General features: G+C 43.8%; 1 protein-coding gene across 2 annotated transcripts in view; it reads left to right on the forward strand.

Moving 5' to 3' along the window:
- The first annotated feature begins 10,371 nt into the window (after positions 1–10,371).
- Positions 10,372–21,715, forward strand: part of LOC147603876 (uncharacterized) — a 157,509-nt gene continuing 146,165 nt past the window's right edge. For both annotated transcript variants that reach the window (XM_086796143.1, XM_086796144.1), the window contains exons 1-2: positions 10,372–10,621; positions 14,569–14,681. In XM_086796143.1, the coding sequence (XP_086652269.1) occupies positions 10,508–10,621; positions 14,569–14,681 (227 nt within the window). In that variant the 5' untranslated portion in view covers positions 10,372–10,507. The remainder of the gene's footprint in view (positions 10,622–14,568; positions 14,682–21,715) is intronic.

Consider the following 21,715-nt stretch of genomic DNA (forward strand, 5'->3'; position numbering starts at 1 on the left):
TTGTATGTTTACTTTCATAAATAGTAGATAAATAAGAAGTTATGGGACTAAACACTGGGTAGGTGTTGTCCTCTATACCATCCCTCTTATCCCTGTCCTCGTTATTGGAAGATGGTGGTGGTTTCTTGTTGGTGATGAATAAATCATGTAAGGCCTGTAAGATCTTCTATCTTAGGGAAGTGGGATAGTCTATGTGCACTTGTGCAAAGTCATATATTAAGCTTGTTAATAAAGTTTGTAAATGCCCACAGATTACATCAAAAAGGTAAAGAAAGCCATACGGATGATAAATTTTACTATTATTTAAGAAGAGGTTCTAGTGTGTGTCTTGAGCCTCTACCCATCCGTGTGTTAGCATCCATGTTAAGCTTCCTTGTAGTTTAGGAAGGGGAGCTACAAAAGAATTAGGAAGAGATGGTATCATAAGGTCAATGGGTTCCTTCCCTTTGTTAAAGCTAGTAGAATTCATAAGCATGTGGCACCAAGATCTGAAATTAAGGTCGATAGGGTGTAAGGGATATATGTACATAGATTACGTCTCTTGAAGTTTGAGGGCCCCTATAAAGATAGTCATAATGATAGTGGGGTCCACATAACGTGTAGTATTCTGAAAAATGAGTGTGAGATCCCCTTGAGTTAGTTCCGAACTTAAGGCAATGTTGTATTGGCAGAGAGAGAGAGAGAGAGTTAGTGGAGCAAAAAAGAGAGAAAACGTTTGGTGAGGGGTCCGAGGAATGATTGGAAGGTTAGCCACTAGTGAGGCTTCCCTATCCACAAGCTTATTATATGGATCTTCATCTTCAGACATAATGGGTTCTACGAGCAGTCACAATTGCTAGTGAAGTGCCATTAGGCGGGCCTCTTGATTTTACAGGGCTTTGTAATCTATAGCTTCCTTTGTTGGCGAGCTTCTTGGAGTTAGAGGAGCTAGGAGACGCGGTCGGCCTTTTCAGTCAGGAATTGTCCATACTTTGCTTATAACCCAATAGTGACGGCATGGACATCTATGATCTGCTTGTTAAGGTGCGAGATAACATGTTGGTGGCTAGCCAACATGGTTACCTTCTCTGTTTGTAGTTCCTGCATTGTGGCCTTGAGATCTTTCACTTGGATATCGCAGCTCATGCTCGTGGATGTCTTTGTTTTGCTCTAGCTGCCCTTGTATCACGTCTAAGTGGGCGCTCAATCCTGCTTTGGTGGTGGCCTACAATTCCCTTTCTTTTGTTCTAGCATATGCTCTAAGGCTTGGCTATCATGAAGGGCATTAGAGATTTGGGCTTGAAGATCCATCATTGATTGTTTGCCTTGGCCTATATGTTAGAGACTTTAGCTCTATGCTTTTCTTCCATGGCTTCCATGTTGATTTGTAGTTGCGTGGAGCAAGCTTGGGCTTCTTTGGTCTCGTCTCCTGTCTTAGGCTTGGGCTTCTTTGCTCTCCTATCTTTGACTGTCCAACTGATGTAGCAAATCCTAGACTTGTTGACTCAACATGGCTTCTTTGCTCTCCTATCTTTGACTGTCCAACTGATGTAGCAAATCCTAGACTTGTTGACTCAACATGGCCTCAAGGATGCCTCTATACTTCTCTTCTGCAGCTTTGGTAAGTTTGTTCATCTCCTCCATCAAGCGCACATTTAACTTTGTAGTGACTCTAGTATGCTTCTTCAATAGTCGGTTTTGTCAAGGCCTGCATATGGAAATTGCACTCCATCATTTGGGTGGAGAGGATATTGAGATCTGAAACATAGGACTCCATTTCATAGTCCTTATGTTCCCCCTGCTTCATGTACTATTTGACACGTGTATATTGGCTTCAAGCAGTTTAGGATGCCCTTTTCTAGTTCATACACAACCACCCACTTGGCCGTGGCATCCATCTCATGCAATTGCATGCAGAGAGGCTTGTATTGCTCCTGCATGCAGAGAGGCTTGTATTGCTCCTCTCGGCATTGCTTTGGGATGTGTCGGTCTTCTCCCTTTTTACTGCAGTGTTAGTAGCTTCCTCCACCCAAGCTCATTGGTTTGAGTTCTCTTGAATGCCTTTTGGAGGAGGATGGCTAGATGGAGGCATGGGTTTGAACTCACGTAATGATATCTTCTAGCAAAAATGGGAAGGCTTTGGGCTGGCTTGTAGGTTGAGGGCCTCGAGGATTACTTCTTGGCGATCAACATCGGCTTCTTAGCATCGTCTACCCCCTGGAGCCATCTCGCATTTGGTGCCTTGTTAGTAGGTGGCCAAGAGTTCTATGCATAGTCGGGTGGACTACATCTGCCAGGCTGCTGTCAGTCATGTCTGCTCTAGCTTATCTTTGACCTTAGAATCATGGACCCACTACATGCAGCTAGGGGAGTGGTACTGGAAGTAAACCCTTTTATTATCCACTATTTTTGTATGTGTGAAGATAGAGCCTTGCAACAATGGTCCGAGGTAGCTTTCCTTCTACTTTGTTTTTCCTTTGGACTTTTTCTTTTGGAGTCTTGTCATCTCCCCCTGAGGAAGTTGGAGAGTTAGGGTCCTCGTACAGAGGATTGGGGGTTTGTTCCTTGCCTGCCATTATACTAAAAAAGAGAATGGAATCAGTCGACTAATTGGTAGGAACACATGAGTCCTTTAGATGTTAGCGGTGAGAATGCTATGTTAGGATGGCAGTGTTGATAGCTCGGGAGTAGAAAACAGCTCTCTGGATTTACAGTCACATGGCTGTGATTCCACAGACTGCAGAATCATGGCATGTCAAACTCCATTTGTTTTATGGAAAAGAGGTTAATGTGTGAGTTGTTAGCAAGGTTAATGTGTGAGAGGAATGTGTAGTTGTTAGTGGGCATAGATTTTTGTGGCCATGATTGTGCAGTCACGTGAAATGGATGTCGTGATTCTGCAAAATCACGGCATGTAGGTGTAAGGAAGTGGGGGAAATTTTTTGGGGAGCATTTTCTAGCAGCGATTCCTCCAAAATGGCGAGCTCTTTTTTCTCTCTCTACTCTCTCTCTACTCTCCCTCCCTCACTCTTGCACTTTCTCCCTAGGACCCTCTTTCATTCTCTCTCTCGATCTCACTCTTACATCCATGCTCTCCCTCTCTCTTTAAACCCCCCTATATTATTTTCTATCTCTTTACACCCCTATGCTAACTCCTTATTTCTTGATGCAACTCAAAATTAATATACAAGGTACAAGATACACCCTCCCCTCTCTCTCTCCCTCTCTCCATGCATGAAACAATTACAATAGATTATGTCATGCAAATTACAATTGATGATTCAAAATATTAATTTAAACCATCAATATAAAACAATTACAATAGACAATGTCATGCAATCTACACAGCATAAATATAATGTTTACATATTCAAAGTATTAATGTATGTTCATTTCATACCTATATAAAACTCGTCGTGGGCAGTTGACATCATGTGTGGCATAGCATCTGCTAAACAAGAAGGCTTCATAATAGAAAGTCATGATCCAAATGCATGTGCAAAATGCTTATTTTTGCACTCCTTGAGGTAAGTCAAGAATGGTTTAGCTCCAAGATCCACTGCATCTTTATAAGCCTTTTGAACCTCTGTAGACTCACACTCAATACCAAGAAATATCTCTATGTTCAGGTGTATCGAGGTATAGAATTGTACATGTATGCACCATTATATTTTTAAAAAATTTACCTGCGTCCGTCAGTAAAAGTGTCGATATAAACATCGAAAAATGTATGCGTCCCTCCGTATAAGCGTCAAAAAATGTCTGCATCCATCGGTATTTGTGTGGGTATAAGCGTCGAAATAAACATGGAAATAGTTTGTTTTTGGGATGGAGGTAGCTACGTGTATTTCAACGGGTATACCGTCGTACGTATAGACTAAAGTTTAGACGTGGGTACCAACGCTTATAAAGACATGTATACTGATGCTTTTAGGGACGTTTTTGTAGCGACGGTTTTTCAGACGCAAGTATAGACACTCGTGGGTTTTACAATGCAATTGTAAAACATTGGTATTTTATTGTCCTGTAGTAGTGCATCTAGGTGTTGGCTGCCGGGCATTATTCATGTGCGATGCATTACTCTTTGGTGTCTTGTGAAGTTGGGGGCTGTTCTTGTGCTTTTATGGGGAGGCTAACTACACATCTTGATTGTATACTCAAAAATCATTGGAGATCATATTTGGCTTTGATGGGCAAGGCTATCTTGTGTGCATGTGTAACGTGAGAGTATGTTGTGGTGATGTTTCTCTTTGGAATGATCATGGATATGTGGTGTTAATGAGTTTGTGTCATTGTGGTGGTGCTTATTCTATTCAAGACCTTGTAAAACTTCACTCTATTCCAGTGTGTGTAATGTGTGGGGTGTTGTGTGAGTGCACTCTCTCAAAATATTCACTTAGGCATCATATTAACTGGGTTTTAAGTTAATAGGCTAAGTTCAATTTTAAGGAGAGAAAGGTTAAACATAAGCTAGAGTTATATCTCATTGAACATTCACAAATTGTAACAATCCAAGTGTTACATGTTGTATTAGATTTGAGGGCGTGGACAAAGGATTAACACCATGATTCTCTCTCTTGTAATGGAACCCTGGCTACAACACATCCACTGTAGGTTTTCCACTCAACATTGTAGGTTCTTTCCACACTGATTATAAGTGGTTTGTCCTACTTTGTCCTACTCCAATTACCAGCACGATTGGATAATGTTCGTATTGCTCGAGATCTTCCAGATTTGGTAATAGATGTAGAAATAGTAGAGCAAGAAGATGCGGATATTAACAATTGACTTTATATGGATGTTTTGTATCTTTTAGTAAACAAAGTCATGTATCTACCTTATGCTTATACCGAGCAATGGTTTTTTTTGTATAGAGTCAATTTTCTTTGATATATATCAACCATGTTTATCTTCCTTGGGTTTGCTATGGTGATAGGTTGATTGGTCATTATTCTCATGGGGTTTTTTATGTGAGGCTAAGAGTTGTATTTCTTTATTCCATTCAAGTGTGCCAGTGGTTTGCTTGTCAATTGGGTGTACACTTACCTAATATCTAGCATTATACCATATTTGGAATAAAATTAGTGTGAAGTCTTCTTGAGAGGTTCATGTTTGTTCAGTAAGGGTTGGTCATGGTGGTTTTGGGGTTCAACAAAGAGTCTTAGGGTGTTCCTCTCACATGTTCTAAGGATTGAGGGTTCATAGAGACGAGTTGTAGAGGCATTGCTGCTCGTCACCTCACATCGTCTAGCCAGCATGATGAGGTGAAGTCTCTCCAGGTGAGCGGCACAATGTTGCTCATAATTGATCATGCGGGTCCACAATGATTAGGAATCATACTCTTGCTCGTCCCAGAGAGTTTCCAGATCATCCAGTTCCTGTTTAGTACCCGAATCATAGAGCACAGGCATGCCACTCAGTAAAGGAAAAAAATGAAGAAAATCATCAAACCACATGGCACGGAGAATAAAGTGTAAAAATTGACGGTAATAATAATCCGACCCATTTGAAAAATGGATGGTTTTGAATTCAATGTGATCAATAATATCCCAATGACTAGCTAATTAGATGGTTTTGAATTCAATGTGATCAATAATATCCCAATGACTAGCTAATTAGATGGCGATGAATTCAGTGGGACAATGATCAACGTATAAAAGTGCATAGATGTCTACAACGATAATCTAGACATAAACAAGGATAGAACCCAACGACACCACATTGGGATGGATAATTTTAACATTTTCGGTCTATAAAAGGCCAGAATGATCGTGCACTTCAATGGGAGAGGTAATTGCTCAACTAGTGAAAGATCCATGCATGGAAAAGATCATGCTAATAAACAATCAGAACCAAGAGAATCAAACGAAAATTGAACACAGCAAGATCGCCAAAGTGTTGGTGGAAAGCCAACGTACACAAATACTCATGTTAACGTATAATACACACATAACATTAAAAGATAATAGGACAAATAAGTAAATAAAAGACAGGTAATCGGCAAACCAAGTGATGACTACGTATATTACTGCTGCTCTAAATGAATGAAAGAATGAATACATAAGGGGTGTGCTTTGCGGCTTAAGATGCTAATAGCAGGTGTGGTACAAAGCGTCACATCCATTCAGTATGTTAGTTAGATTCTCATAGCTATCGGTGAGGTAAGTATTGAATTACTAAGGATAAAACTACGGGTTAACACTAGGCTTGTATATCTTGTCCTGGTTGTAATCCCTTGGCGGTAATTCAAGTCAACGAGTTTGGTTGCAGAGTTGTTGTGTTGTCAAAGAGTGGTGGAGATGGCTCAAGACTTCCTTGAGTTTTGTGGTTTGATTAATGAAGATGTAGATAGGTTTATTGTTGAGATGATGGAGTTTGTGGCATTCCTCTAAGGCAAAGAGGACCCAAGTATGTTGATGAAGATTATTCCCTTTTGTTTGCAAGGCAAGGCAAAGATATGGTACAAAGATTATGTGTCAACAGTGAGGATGGCAACCCCTTCAGTGAGGATGGCAACCCCTTCAGTGCAGTTGGATTATGATGGTGCAAAGCGAGCTCTTGTGACCCAATTTAGCAAAAGAAGAGACCTAGTGTTGGTGCGATAGGAGATCCTCAACTTATGGTAAGGAGAGAACCAAGATGTGGATAGCTATGTTGTATGTTTCTTAAAGATTTGGAACAAGAGGAGAGATTCTCTTGGCAATGACGCTCCCCCCGCAATGCTGAAGAAGGACAGATTCGTTTCGGGTTCGAGGAAACCACTATGACTTAAGGTGGAGCTAAAAAAAGCTCGCACTTTTGAAGATGCAATGATCAGCATGCAAAACATGCTAGGAGAAATTGGCAAACCCCAAAATCATGTACATGAGAGGCTGAGGCATGCGTGTCTTGCCTTTGCATCCTCAGTTGGTTGGTTTTATGCCTTTGTGTAGTTAGGAATAACTTCTGTGTTTGAAGTTGTCACCAAGATGGTTGCATAGTGTGTGTCAGTCTTGCATCTAAGCATTTTTTGTACAAATATAGCATGGATATTATGTGATAGTGTTTTTGTAAGCTCAAGATATGATGACAATCTGATCCACCCTTGTCTTTGCCATACATAGTTGATCTTGACAGTAGCAGTTGGTGGAGCTCGGGTGCTATGGAACAAGGGATGGAGTTAGAGGTTTTGGCAGCTTGTGTACACATTGGATATGTGATGTATCATTTAGACTTGGCAGTGATCTTGGGCATTGAGATCGAGTAGGCGAGTTGGGGCATCCACATTGTTCTTCTTTTAGGCTGATGCCTCTGATGTGGGGCATACTTTTTTGGTATCTCTTACGTAATGGTGACGTGGAGACGGTGTCTGGCGAGAGTGTCTAGACGATCGTAAGGGTGGTGAAAAAGGGGCCGTCACGTTGTCGTGAGAAGATTGAAGAGACGACGGCGGTTAGGAGGCTTGAAGGCTCGTGTGGACTCATCATCCCACCCTTGTGAAGATAGCGAAGACCTTTGAGGCCGTTGGCAAGTCATCATGGACTTAGGCTAATTGCAATTGGAGTAGAGCTGCTTGCTGGACCATGGACAACAAAGTCTACTGATCGTGTCAAAGAGTCACACTGCTGCATGCGGACAGAGAAGGGGATTGATGGTGGATGTCTGCTACAGCAATTCTTAGAGATATGAGTACCATGATACTTTGTAATGACCCAATGAAGACATTACGATGTGAAGACAAAGACATGTTGTGTACCTCCTCCTATGGTGAATACATGAGACTATACAAGCATACATATCTTGCTCTTGAGCCTTGTAGTTTTCATTTGGGTTGACATCAATGAAACTTGTCTCATGTGTGAGATTATTGTGGTGGTGGGGGGTTGTTTTGATGCTTGGGTTGGTGTTGTGGGTCTTTGGGTCTTTGGGTATGCTAGGGTGTAGGTTGGACAGTTAGCTATAGGGGCAGTTTCTCTTTCTCACCAGATCTAACATTGCTCCGGTGCCCACACTTTGGTAGACCATGTGCATGGCCTTTCCTTAGGATGTTTTCTTACTGAAGGATAAGTGTTGAGTGTTGGAGGTGTTATGTGTTAGTGGGTTGAGATATGGTGTTAATACGAGGGTTATGGAGGTAGTTTCATGTTTAATGCTCTACCTAACAACGGTTGCCAATGGATGACGTCGACACTGTCCAATGAGGGTTAACTGCCTACATACGTGACAAGAGTGTGCATAACTAGCCAAGACAAAATAGATGGAGGGAACTAGAGTGTTCACAATTGAAGGTCCATATATGAGACAGAGTGTTCACAAGTGGTCCACACAATATGAGACCAAATTGTGCACAACTAGTTCAAATAAATTAAGCATTAAGTTGAACAGAGCTAGAGTGTTCGAAAAGTCCCACATACGTGACCAAAGTATGCACAGCTAGCCAAAGTAAAATAGAGGGAGGGAACTAAGTGTTCACAAGTGGAGGTCCATATATGAGACTAGTGTTCACAACAACTAGTTCAAATTAAACAAGTTGAACATAGCTAGAGTGTTCACAATTGGTCCACAATATATGAGACCAAACTGTGCACAACATAAAACAAGTTGAACATAGCTAGAATGGTCACACTAATCCACATATAAGACTAGAGTGCTCCCAATTGCTTAATAAGGGTGCCAAAGTATCCAATAAGGGTGCTAGAGGGTGCACAACTACTCAAATTCACACTTACATTAAACACATACTATTTAGGACAAAAATTAAGCTTGAATTTAAGGATCAATCTATTTAGGATGAAAAACTAGTGTTAAAGTTAAAATATTATCACAAATTTAAAAAAACTTAGTTTTAAAGATAAATAAATCTAAGACAAAACTTGTGTTGCTATTTTAAAAGAATTATCCACAAATTTAAAAAAAACTTAATTTTAAAGACATAAATCTAAGACAAAACTTGTATTGCTCCTTTGTAGTGTGCACAAAGTGGATATTTTTTGTTAGAGTGATTGCTTAGTTAAGAAACTCTTAATATGTAGGTAGGTATAATGTAGGTAGGTATAATCAATAAGGCATTAATCCCAACCGATTATTCAGGTTGGGATTGCTTAGTTAAGAAACTCTTAATATGTAGGTAGGTATAATCAATAAGGCATTAATCCCAACCGATTATTCAGTGACGAGACTTTGTGCATGCTCCTAATCTTGTCTCTAAATCAATGAGTGGATGATGCTTATTCCATATATAATGTAGCATGGTGGGATGTCCCTAAAAAACAATGAGAGCATGGTGGGCAAATTTGCTATGAAGGTGTTGTTGGGTTGGAGGTTTGGATGTGTTGTGAGATCTTAACAAAGAACCCAGGTTGATTGAAGGGGGTGTGGGGGGCAAGATCACAAAACTACAAATTGAAGGGGGTGTGGGGGGCAAGATCACAAAACTACAGAAAACCCAGTTATCTTTACTCCCTAATATATTAGATTTAAGGGGGGGTGTTGGGACACATGTAAATAAAATATATTAGTTATTACCAAACGGTTTGACAACCATCCACCTCAAGCATTTGTGGCTTTATATAATGGTATATTCATGCAAATTGAATACAAGACAACTTCTGCTTAATCCTCACCGAACATATGCTTTTTTTGGCCACATTTTTGCTTTGAGCACCACTATGTATGAGTCAAGGTATTTAGGTATTCTCTTGTAGCACCACTATGCATGTCTTGTGGGCTCACCATGTTCCCACAATCTACTTGAGCACGACTAAGGTAATTAAGGCTTACAAAGTGCAACAACATTAACGTAAGAAACTTTTACTTTAAAATTCATAAAAAGAGAAATAGCAAGGTGCCTATTCCATGTAAGGGTGTTTACAGACTATGGGCCTGTCCACGAAAAAGGTTGAGAGCTGTGGGCAAGCACCTTTTTGATAAACAATTGCAGGGTGACAATACCTTTTACAGACCGCGGGCATGCCCACGAAAAAGGGGTCTTGTAATAGAGCTGTGAGCAGGCTATTCTGCCCGGAATTGGAATGGTGGTTGTTGGGCTCCTGTCAGCAAACACATCAGCGCTGAGGGTGCATGGGCGTGGCCACAGTCTGTAAACAAATGTTAGATGGGCGGGTGGGTGATTATGGTGGTAATCTCATTAGTTGGGCAAAACTTTTTCGTGAGCTTCCACCCAAGTGTGTAAACACCCTAAATAGATGGTACAAACTCCAGATCGGTGATGACTGGGCATGGTCAAAAAAAAACAATCCTTTAGTGTAATTTTCACGGTTGAAATTGAGAAAAACCGGTTATAATTTTGTCTAGCCTTGAATTTAAAGATTCAATTTTTTGAAGTTTTAGTTATAAAACGGATTAATCTATGCATTTTTTCAATAAAAACCGGTCATCCTTTTTTCACTGTTCAGAAAAAAAAGTTTTATTCTGACACTGATGCAATCTTGTTTTACACGTGCCTCGTCACTCCACCCTAAAACACGTGACTGTTTGTCAGCCCTGTCGTGACTCGTGCATCGTGACATGAAGAAAATCTACCTTGGAAATGGGCGCCTTCACGCGCAAAGTGGTCTCTTTCTTCCTCAATCCCAGCCTCCAGCCGCGAGATCAAAGCATGGCTTCTTGGCTTTTCTTCATTGCCTTCCTCCTACATCTCCAGGTTAGTCCTCTTTCTGGCAAATTGTACAAGTAACATAGCGCTACACTCATTGTGCTCTCACTTGCATAACCACTTTCATAACCTATGATTAATCTGTACAGTTTCCCAAAGCTTCTTTTTGACCCAATTTGTAAACATGGAGAGCCAACGCTTTGTGAAATTCTGTTTAACCAACAAAGTCTCAGACGAATCCTTTTTTAGTTTATGACCCATCTAAATGGAAAGGGATCCTGTATTGTGGGATCAGATTGCCTTGTAAAAAGCACATGGTGCCGTTGTTATGAAAGCCATCTTTGGCATATAGGTGTTATATATGTGTCACCTAATCCATTATTTCTATTACCCATAACCACTTATGCTTAAAGTGGGATACAGAAGACAAAAATTAGGAATAAGTAGAGCTGGTCTGATCAACAATCTCACTAACCACAATTGTAGATCCTGAGTGGCTTGATGATATGAGGGTTGATTTATTTTTTATACCATAGGTTCAAAATGCTACAGGATGCCCCTTTTGCTCTTAGGGCACCTCCAAAGCGGTTCCATTGGATTATGTGCACATCATTTATGGGCATCCCTAGGCTGTTTGATCATCACTCTCGATCATCAAGGGTTTGTCTTCCATCATTAGGATAACAGCTTCGTCCCACGAAGACTAAGGGCTGGTTTCCACACAGAAAGAAATTACCAACTGGTCCCCAATTAAATGGGATGATGACAAAACAGTCCACAAGATTTATGGTTGTGAACTAGACAGATAGGATTTTGATCTATCGAGTTCACTTCCCCAACACAACCATCTCTTACGTGGAAACCAGCCCTAATAAAGTCGATCAACTTTCATAATTTTCCCTTAAATAGCACGAATCCCTGAAAACAAGAAGTTGGAAATTGACAAAGCAAGTCAGTTATTTTTAGGCAAGTCCTTCATGTACTTGGAGCTTGAAAAGCCACATGCCTTTTTTTTAAAAAATTGAGCCCACCCCCAACCCACCTGCAGCACTCAGAAATGCACCTTTTTCAGTGCTTATTTGATGCCCAGCAACCATGGAAATCTGCATGGAACACCATACTGTTCGTCTGGTTGTTGGATCAAGTGAAGTTGGAGCACTTGCCAAACAAGCAGGGGATACTCATGGAGGAGCATGATTAATTGTTTCTCAGGAATGCTGCTTGGATCCTATCCCAGGCATGGAGTCTCGTTCCAAGTCGCTTTGTCGGATCAGCAGACCCAATCTCAGTGAGCTCAAGCATATGCTAGAGGAGATGTTAGCCAAGGGAATGATATGAGTAAGTTCTTTGCCATTCGAATCACCTGTACTTTTGGTCCAAAAGAAGGATCGCTGTGCTTGGGCTACCAGCCCACAACAAGCTAAGCATGAAGAACAATTTTTTAATGCCCCAAATTGATTATCTTTTTTTAGTAATTCTTATAGTACAGTGGGAAACCTCATTGCGAGGTGAAAACCCACAAACAAAACATCATGATACAACTGAGGCCCTTATATAGGGGCCAGGGATTTGACTGCCTGTAAGCAGTCAAAACACCAACTCTGGTGGACTTCAAAGTGGTGCACATGGCTGCTAACATCTGTGCCCATGGCTGTTTTTGAGCTGAAAAATCAGCGAGCAAAGTGGCTTTCCACGCAATAACATGAGTATGAAGGTCTAGAATGTTGACGCCCCCATGATTTCTTGGCATACATAGCTTGTCCTTTTGCAGCAATTTGAGGCCTTTAATATCGTGCTAAGTTTTCCAAAGTATCTCTAGTATAGCAGGTATGTACTCATCCAAGTGCTTCTTTGGCCAAGAAAGCAGCAACAAGAAGAACTGTATATATGCAATGAGAATGGACTGCACAATATGGAGTCTAACATGAAGGGCCATGTGGCCAACTTCCAGTACTGCAATTTAGCATTTATTCTTTGCAAAACTCAGTCAGCCTGGAGTTTGATTGACATTGCCATGCAAGTGGGTAACCCAAATGTCTAACTAGCTGGTTGGAGGGAACAAGAGCTCCTGGCCACAAGACATTGTGCCAAGGTTGTGGCTTGAGAGGGATAAGCTTGGATTTACGGAAATTAATTTGCAGTCTTGTAGCTGTACCAAACATATCCAAGGCATCCATTACAACGCGGAGATCACGAGGATCATCTCGTGGCATGAAGGAGGAATCATCTGCATAAGCCTGTGCCACAAAATGCTTGCCAGATGGCAATTGAAGACCATGAAGTGCACCTTGCCGAGTAAGATGACCCATGTATAGAAGCAGAGGATGAGTTGCTATGGCATATAATAAGGCACTCAAAGGGAATCCTAGACGCTCGGACTTACCCAAAGACCATGAGTCATAGAGTTCACCAATCAATAAAATACATGATGCCTCATTGCCTTGATACAACCAAAACACAAGATTGGACATCTTAATTCCGAACCCCATCTTGCACATGGTCTTCGCAATAAAATCCCATTGAACTGTGTCAAAGGTCTTCTCTATGTCCACCTGCAAAATAAGCACATCTTGTTTTGTATATTTTGCATATTCAACCCCAATGTAGGCATTTGCAATGTTATCCGTTATATGTAAGCGCGGGACAAAACCATATTGCGCCTTGTGTAAGTGTGCATAAAGTACCCCTTTTACCCTGTTGACCAACATTTTGGTGACCAATTTGTATACGACGGGCATTAGGGTTATTGGTCGCCAATTAGTGAAGGTCTTATACAGGCTCTTTTTTGGGAGAAGTTTTACATGATTTGGGCATTTTCCGAGTACGCCAAGCATCATTTATCATAAAAAGCAACGCATGTTTGAGGTCATCCTAGGAGTGCAAGAAGAATTTCATAATTAAACCATCCCAACCTGGCGATTTTCAAGTGCCCAATTGTTTTATTGCCTCTTGCAATTCTTCCTTCGTGAAGCATTGTTCCATAGAGAGTGCCTCTTCCTGTGATGCTATGTGGGAAACATGAGAGAGAAACTGATCCCTGGTTGCTCGAACTTGTGCATTTGCAAGACGTGTAGTAGCAAAAACATGCGCATAGTGGGACACACATTCATCAATCAATTGTGGTTTGGAACATGTCCAAGTTTGCGTCGAGGTGCCAGAATTGGATTGGTGATGATGACAAGAAACTCAAGAAGATGCAGATTCTTGAAAAGAAAAGAGACCTATTTCAATGGCTAGGATTTATATTCTGCTGACCCTGGACCATGAAGAATATCTAAGAGGCATTCTGGGAAGTATAAAATGCCTAACATGTTCAAAGGAATAAGAGGGATGAATTGAAACTACCCTAGACCAATAAAAGTGTGATTGAGTGGTTAGAGGAAAGTGTGTGGTGAAAGATGAGACTCACATAGGTATAACTGTGTAGCACACGTTCTCAAATTAAATCATAGGTAGCAAGATTTGGACAAGCAAGCAATCTACTTCTGCAAAGTTATCAACAGCCATAAATACTAAGATTGAATTTATTGATCACTCATGCATCCCATTTCTTGAAGAGATGCATTGGCATGGCTGTACCAATGCGGAGTGCTAATGCGGAGCCGTACCTGGTGATACCATCTTGATCTTTTGCTTGAAGATTTACTAGAGTACAAGCTTGGAAGATGGGAGGTTGTCTAGTCAACAGTGCATTTGCATTAAGTATATCTTCTTGGGACTAACTTGCACTTGTGAGCTTGTTTTCCGCTAATGCTTGTGAGTATCCACAAGGCTTTTGGTTGTCACTCTGTCAAGGCTGGAATGTTGCCCAGAACCATGACGGCCGGGAATGATCAAGGTGAAACTTTTCCGCCTCAAGAAAGTTTCCCCTTGACTATTCCCTAATCCATAGTGTATCCCAAGAAGAAGCTTATTTTTCAATATTTGACTATTGTTACACATGTATTGTGAGGGTCTTTCTGCAGTTTTAACTGCCAGCTTTTCTGGACATGCAGGTAAGCCTCAGCACTGATATACTACAGTTTCCATCCTCCGCCTGGGAAGCTGAGAAAGATGAGAATGCTCAGAGGGATGCACATGCAATCATTGAAGGTGCTTTATCTTCCAAGTAAGACACTTGCTGCATGTTTCCAAATGCTGAGGGGAGTCATTTGTGATATCCAATTAACTGAAAATGTGATGGTAATAATGGTTCTTTTAGCAAATTCATCTGAAGATTTCAAATATAACTGATGTTTTGTGGAGCTTAAGATTTCGGATCCTTCATTAGTGCCAAGGGGCTCAACAATGCATCAAATAGAAATGTTCTCATATGTCCTAAAATATTATGTATCTGGAAATAATTATAATTTTGCCAAAAAAGGTGGATGTATTAATTTGTAATCAGGGTGCATTGGAGATTTGATTCTTTGAAGGAGCTCAATTTCAAGATTTCAAAATTCTTAAGATTTTCAATTCAAAAGGACAAGTGCTGATACCTTGGGCACATGGTTCCTTGAGGTGGGCCATCATGCTTGCAGAGGCATAATAGTCTCCACTACAAAGTAGAGATTGTGCAGAAAGCAAATAACACAGGCTAGAAAAAAAACGCCATGGCAATGCTGAAATTACTTCATTGGGAGCACAACATCCACCGCGTGCATGCCGAGGTAATGGCAATGCAGATTTACTTGGACACGAGCTGAAATATTCCAAGCCTCCCTTGAGTGTGTCCCATGCCCCTATTATATAGGAGGGCCCTCAAGTGACTCTTGACTCTCCATTTCCACCCTTGGATGCCTAACCCTAACCTTAATCCTTAAGGTTAGTCCTAACCCATGCTCCACTAGAGCTTGTTTCCATGCTCCCATGCTCACAAGCCTAATGTGGGTTAGCCTCCTAGTATATGCACACATAATGTGTATATAACATAGCACACATAATGTACATATAACACTGGTTCGCCACCACCACTCTACCTGCCAGGGATAGCCTCGCCGAGCTCCAGTATAAAAGCTTCTTCCGAATACTCAGAAGAAGTGGAGCGAGCCGCTGCTTGGGAGATATATCAATGCCAACCTGGCAACCGAGGTATTGGACTGGAGTGCCCCTCGGGATCCACTAGAAAGCCTCAATTGGTCGCCAAGTCGGGGTGGGTGCTGAGCCTACCCAAAAACCACATGACTTGTGCTAGTTGATCTGCGCTCCTGATGCACGACAGAAAATCTCTATTGCCTCCACGATTCTTTGGAGATTCCCAACATCTCCAGCAAGGTAGGCTACTGTGTTATTTGCACACTCCGAGTCCAGCAGCTGCTCCTGCGTGCGGAGGGGAAGGCACAATCCTTGAAGGCCAGTCTCTTGGGTGGAGAGAAAACTACTCATGGCCTTGGCGAAAAATAGAAAGAGGTATGGTGCCAGAGGACAGCCCTGTCGAATTGAGCGGGAAAGGGAGAATTTGTCACCTCGGGCTCCCTGAATGAGAACTTGGCTTTGAGATACTGAATAAAGTCCTAAGACTCCACGAATCCACTCCATGGGGAATCCCATCTGGCTCATAGTGCCCTCCAGAAAGCTCCAATCCACCCTGTCCTAAGCTTTCTTAAAGTGTAGGAGTAGCAGTGAGCACAATGAGGTCCTGCTGTCACATCCTGGCTGAAGCTGTCGCCTCCCAAAAGCTAAAGATGTTGTCCAGAATGCTCTGATCTTGAACAAAACAAGTCTGAGTGTTGTGGATCAAGTCTGCGAGAGAAGGTTGAAGTCGCCTGCACAGATGGCCTTGGCCAAAATCTTATAGGCCGTCCCTAGAAGGGAGATGGGTCTCCACTGCTGGATCTCCAATCTATCACCACCCTCCTTGGGAATCAAATGTATCAAGCCCTCTCTGAGCCTCTTTGACATGGCACCTGTGAGCATGAGCTCATTGAAGGGAGTGTGAAGGCCACGTTCCATGAGGTCCCAATGGCAAAGAAAGAAAGAAACCCATCTACCCCCGAGCATTTGCCTTTGGGTAATGCCTTCATCGCCTCCGCCAGCTTGTTATGTGCATGAATATGCCATGGACATTCTCAGAGATCCTCCAGCAGAGGCAGCCAGAAAAAGACCATTACAGCTAGGATGGAGCACAGAGTACTTATGGCAGTATGGAATTGGAGATAGATGGGCAGTCGGCTACAGATGATCTGTCGGCTGTACCTGATCGGCGGCGGCTGTACTACAGGAGGCTGTCGGCTGTAGGTGCTACATGGAGTATGAGTAGACCAGTCGGACAGGCGTTAAATGATTTTATGAATTGTGGACTGGCCGACCAGCAGTCGGCCAGTTTGCCAAGTCTCTACAAGGGCCTATAAATAGGCATGAAGGCGCCTCAATGATTCATTCACCCCTTTATGGATTGGATCCTTAGGGTCCCAGTTAGGGACAGTTTTTGGTGATGTTCACCTTTTCCAAGAAGGCAGCCTAGGGCTGTAGAAGAGTACCTTTTTGTACTATATGAATATACTGAATTTCCAGCCATATCTCTCTCTCTCTACTCTCTCTTCATGTCTGCGTTTTGCATCAGATTGTTTACAGTGGTGTTTAGGGCTGAAAGAAGACCCCCAGAGCTTCCGCGTGTTACACAGCTCCTCTGAAGTGAAGGGGGTTAATGAGAAATACCGAAGGGAGTGGGGAACCACCTCTCTCGTGTGCCTCTAGACTCTCTCGCGCGCATCCATCACCTCGGGGGATAATGGGGCACTGTCGCAAGACTGAAACTCAAAGGAATTGACGGGGGCTTGCACAACTGGTGGAGCATGTGGTTTAATTCAATACAATGCACAAAACCTTACCAGAGACGTTTCTTTTTATACTCTTATCACGGAGAAGAGATCGGAAGAAATCCATGGCAATGGCTCTCACATGTGGGGGATCACAAACAATAGCTCCATCCTGGCCACGCACAGCTTGCGAATACCGTCTCTCCTCCTGTGGGGGCAGCTATCTCAAAGAAGGCTAGGCCGCTCCTCAGACTCCTCTCTTGCTCCCGAAATCCCTCCAATCTACTCTAGGCTGCCTCTTGTAAGAAAATACTGTTCTTCGCAAGGCCATCATCCAAAGTGCACATTGCAGAGCCCGAGGAAAAGTCCAGTCTTGCCCATATTTGCTCGATCGGGTTGCAGATCTCGGGGTCCTGAATGAGGCTGTCTAGAATCTTGGAGCTAATATGCCTGTCATGCCTCCATGGGTTCTCTAGGGACAGAATAACTGGGGCATGATCTGAAAATGTAGTGCCTGCCAGAATACCAACCATACCTCCACGGTTGCAAGCCCACTCGTCGACATAAAACCTGTCTAGGCGAGAGAGGTTGGGGCCAGTGCTCTACCTATCGGATCGAGAGAAGCTAAGACTCCGAGGGCTATGCCCAAACTCTAGAAGATGCCAAGGGTCTTGTCCCCTAAGAATTAGTATCATCTCCTCCCATGCAAAGTACTCCGCTCTTGAGATTGTGGCTGTGCCCCCTCCAAGTATGTCCTCTGCTGCCTCTATCATGTTGAAGTCACCGCCCATGCACCAAAAATCAGCCTAGGGCAGGGCTTGTTAGAGAGTGCTCCAAAAATAGCTCTACTTGCGCAGCAGCATTTGGGGCATGAATGTTGAGGAAGCCAACTCCCTTCAGATCTCTCTCTGTCAGTGAGCAGCTTCTGCCGTCTGTGATAGGATCGGGAGTCCTAGTTCTAGGACGTGCTCAGTGGGTTACCATTCTCCCTCAAACCTTCATGCCTCAGTGGGCTGATCCACCAAGCTCCCCTCCCTAGTCTCTGTGGGCTGATCCACCAAGCTTCATCCTGGCCAGAGGCCATAGATGAGTAAGAACGTCGGTGATGCGGAGATCTTGCAGATGATGGGATAGCTCAACTACTTGATCCTGAATGGTAGCGGCCACCGACTTAGGATCCCACTCTGTGTTGGGGGTTGTGCTCAAGGGGAAAGAGAAGATCATCGTGCCATTCTCTGGCGTAGAGGGTCTGGAGTGGTGGAAGACCACACATACATGAATAGAGGTTACAGTCTCCTCAAACCTGTTTGTCCCTTCCGTCGGAAGACACCAGAAGAAACTATAATCCATAGGCTGCCCCAAGATCCTGGGGGGCCCGCCTGGAGACTTAGGTGGGAGAGCCCTCGCTAGTGAGGCCGCAATGGTCATCTCCACCGGCTTTGAGAAACGATGAATAAAGCGACGAACGGAACTCGCTGGCTGTCTCCTCTCCGGATCAGGGGTACAGGGGGACGACGGGAATGCTCCGGAGTGACGGAGAGGGGGGGGGGGTAGGCACGGAGGAAGATGAAGGGGAAAATGGAGCGATTGCGGGTAGAGTCGAGGGTGGGGGAGGGGGCAAGGGGGAGCGGGAGGGCGGAGAGGCTGGAGAGGGACGCTGCTGAGAGGTATCCATCGGAGAAGAAGGCTGCTGGGGAAGGCTCCACGAAGAGAGGGTGGGTCAACCTACCCCACTCGGTGCTGAGGACCAGAGGAGGTCATGACGTGGAATCCACCGCCACATTGGGGAGGGACACAGGGACCCTCTCCGTGACTAGAGGGGGCCCGCCGTCTGTGGGCGGGTGCTGTGATAAGTGCTCCTCCTGCATGCTGCTAGCTTGGCGCGCACGGCGGCGACGCTTAGCTCTGATGCTCGGCTAGTGTCTCGAGCGGGGGCCAACCGTCCGCCACTCTCCGGTTGATGGGTCATCCATGGTCGGAGCCTGGTGCTCCGCGGCCTGGGAACTTGCCCCTCGATCGGCCCCCCGGTGAGGATCTGAGTGGGAAGGAGCGGGAACCATCGTGGGCGGTCTCCTAGTTTGATGCCAAGGGCAAGCTCTGGCCAGATGACCCATCTGCCTGCAAATGAAACATTGGCCTGGAAGGCCGGAATACTCCACTCTCTGTAAAATGGGGTCTCCCCGAAGGCTGGGAATCGATATCGTGTGAGGCATAGAATCCGGCGAGGCAACACAGATGCGCCCGTGTCACTCTAGCATGTGCTACAGGAGCCATGGTGAAGTGATGGCCACTGAAAGTGACACCAAGGTAGGGATGAGACAATCTCCACAGACCTCTGTAGGTCCCACTAAGTGCAAAAATTCTGTAAGGCATCCAGATGTCTCCAAAGCCCCTCATCTACATAAGGTAGCAGGGTGACCAATATGCCTATCAGTGCGGGACCAGCCCCGCCTAATCTGCCAATGAAGCTCGAGATCTCATCAATGTAGAGGCCAAAAAGAGTGGGTGATAGCGGGCAGCCCTGTTTCACCCCAATAGTGCTGGAAATTTCCTCTACGATGTACCTCCTGGGGCTCTCACTCATCCAGTGACAGACTCATAGAGGGCGATTATGCTCCAAACCATGTTAGACGGGACTCCTATCTCTTGTAGACAGTGTAGGGGTTATATGCAGCCTTGAGCTTACTTGAGCGGCGGCATTGCTTTGAGGCACATTTCCAAGAGCCGAGGACAAAGGGTTGGCTTTTTGACACCCTCGTCACACCAGCCTTGATGCATGGAGAAGCCTTTTGGGGGCTAGATTTATCTGACGGGGATTGGGAACGAGCTGAGAGGCCCCAGGTCATGAAGTTCTCCTGTATGATTCGCCAACAAACCATCAGTCCCACACCAGATTATCTAGGCAGAGTTTGCTGCAGCCCCTATGGTAGTGGATGCACTCTTCCATATAGTCACATACCTCCATTGCATCAGTCACATGGATCCCCATAGGTACCCGAGGGTTGCCCTAGAGTCTTCGAGACAACTAGCACTCGAAGGCCACCGCCGTGGAGTATGGTATGCCCGAGTTTTGACTTGGTTCTTAGGATATGGGCTCTGCGTGGACTGCCTCCCACCCCTTGAGTACAATTTGGACTCCCCTTTTCTCTAGCTCTTTCATGAGGACAACAACTGGGCTCTCCGGTTAGATCTTCTCAGTGTCTACACCCACTACAGTTGGAAATTTGGAGCTTCACGTGTGTGTATGTACCCTCTCTTATAGAGAGTTAAGTGTATGTGTGTGAATCACCTCTTAGAGTGGATAAGCATGCATTAAATAAGGTCAAATGGTTTGGTATTGGGAAAGGCATTTATATACATGGCTTGTACTTCATTTCAATATCAATCTAATCAATATCATTGAGTCATGCATATCTTGTGTCTCATGAGCATTATTACACCTCTCTCTCTCTTTGACTGTTGGCTGCTTCCACATAACAATGGCTTTCATCTTTGAGCCTCCATAGGCTTGCACACAAACCCTAACCCTACCAGGCTATAACATCACTACACATGGATCAGACCTTCGGAACTCCCATTGAAGACGCACTTCGACAGAGATCACTTCCTCACGCTCATTGAGGATGGATTCATCCAACAATTGGGCTACTTGAGTGTTCACATGTCCCATGCCATGCGGATTGTGATTGGCCAGATATGGGTTTCATCCCACCACCTCTTAGTGGAGACAAGGAGAGTTGAGCACGTCTTGAGAGCCGGGGAGATCATGCGGAGACCCAGGGAGGAGAGGATATGCCGATTATGCCACACCAAGGTTGAGAGAGAGGAGCATTACATATGGCATGATATGGTCTCTACATTGCTGATCCTCAATGCACCTGTCAAACATGTATGTGAGGGTTGCAATTTAGCCCTCCTAGCTCTATTTGACATGATGAAACCGATTGTAACTATTTGGCCCTCCTAGCTCTATTTGACATGATGAAACACATTCCCAGACACTAGACAGGTGAAAGAAGTCATGGGGACAGGGTCCATAAGGTTTGATTAAGAAAAAGCACCATTCTTGGTCAAAAAGCCAGAAAAAGCAAAAAGTCGAACAGGATTGACCGCAAACCAAGGGCACCATTGGAAAGAGAAGATTGAGCCGGACCAAAAAGCTAAAAGCCTCTTTTTCAAAAAGCAGCTCCAGGGCCAAAAAGCAAGGCCCTAAAGCTACAAAAGCATAAATCAAGAACTTTGACCATTTTTACTATTATTAAAATATTTAAAAGAGAAAAACAAAAAGCAAAGGAAAAAGGCAAAAGCAATCATGGCAAAAACCAGGGACCCCTTTTCAAATATATAAGAAGCTTGCACTCTCTTGAAGAATCATAAATTTTTTGGAGAACCACCTCGGGAGAAG

This window comes from Cibotium barometz, chromosome 63, assembly GCF_041138505.1.
Source record: "Cibotium barometz isolate CiBa-2024 chromosome 63, ASM4113850v1, whole genome shotgun sequence".
In the NCBI taxonomy this organism is placed as follows: Eukaryota; Viridiplantae; Streptophyta; class Polypodiopsida; order Cyatheales; family Cibotiaceae; genus Cibotium; species Cibotium barometz.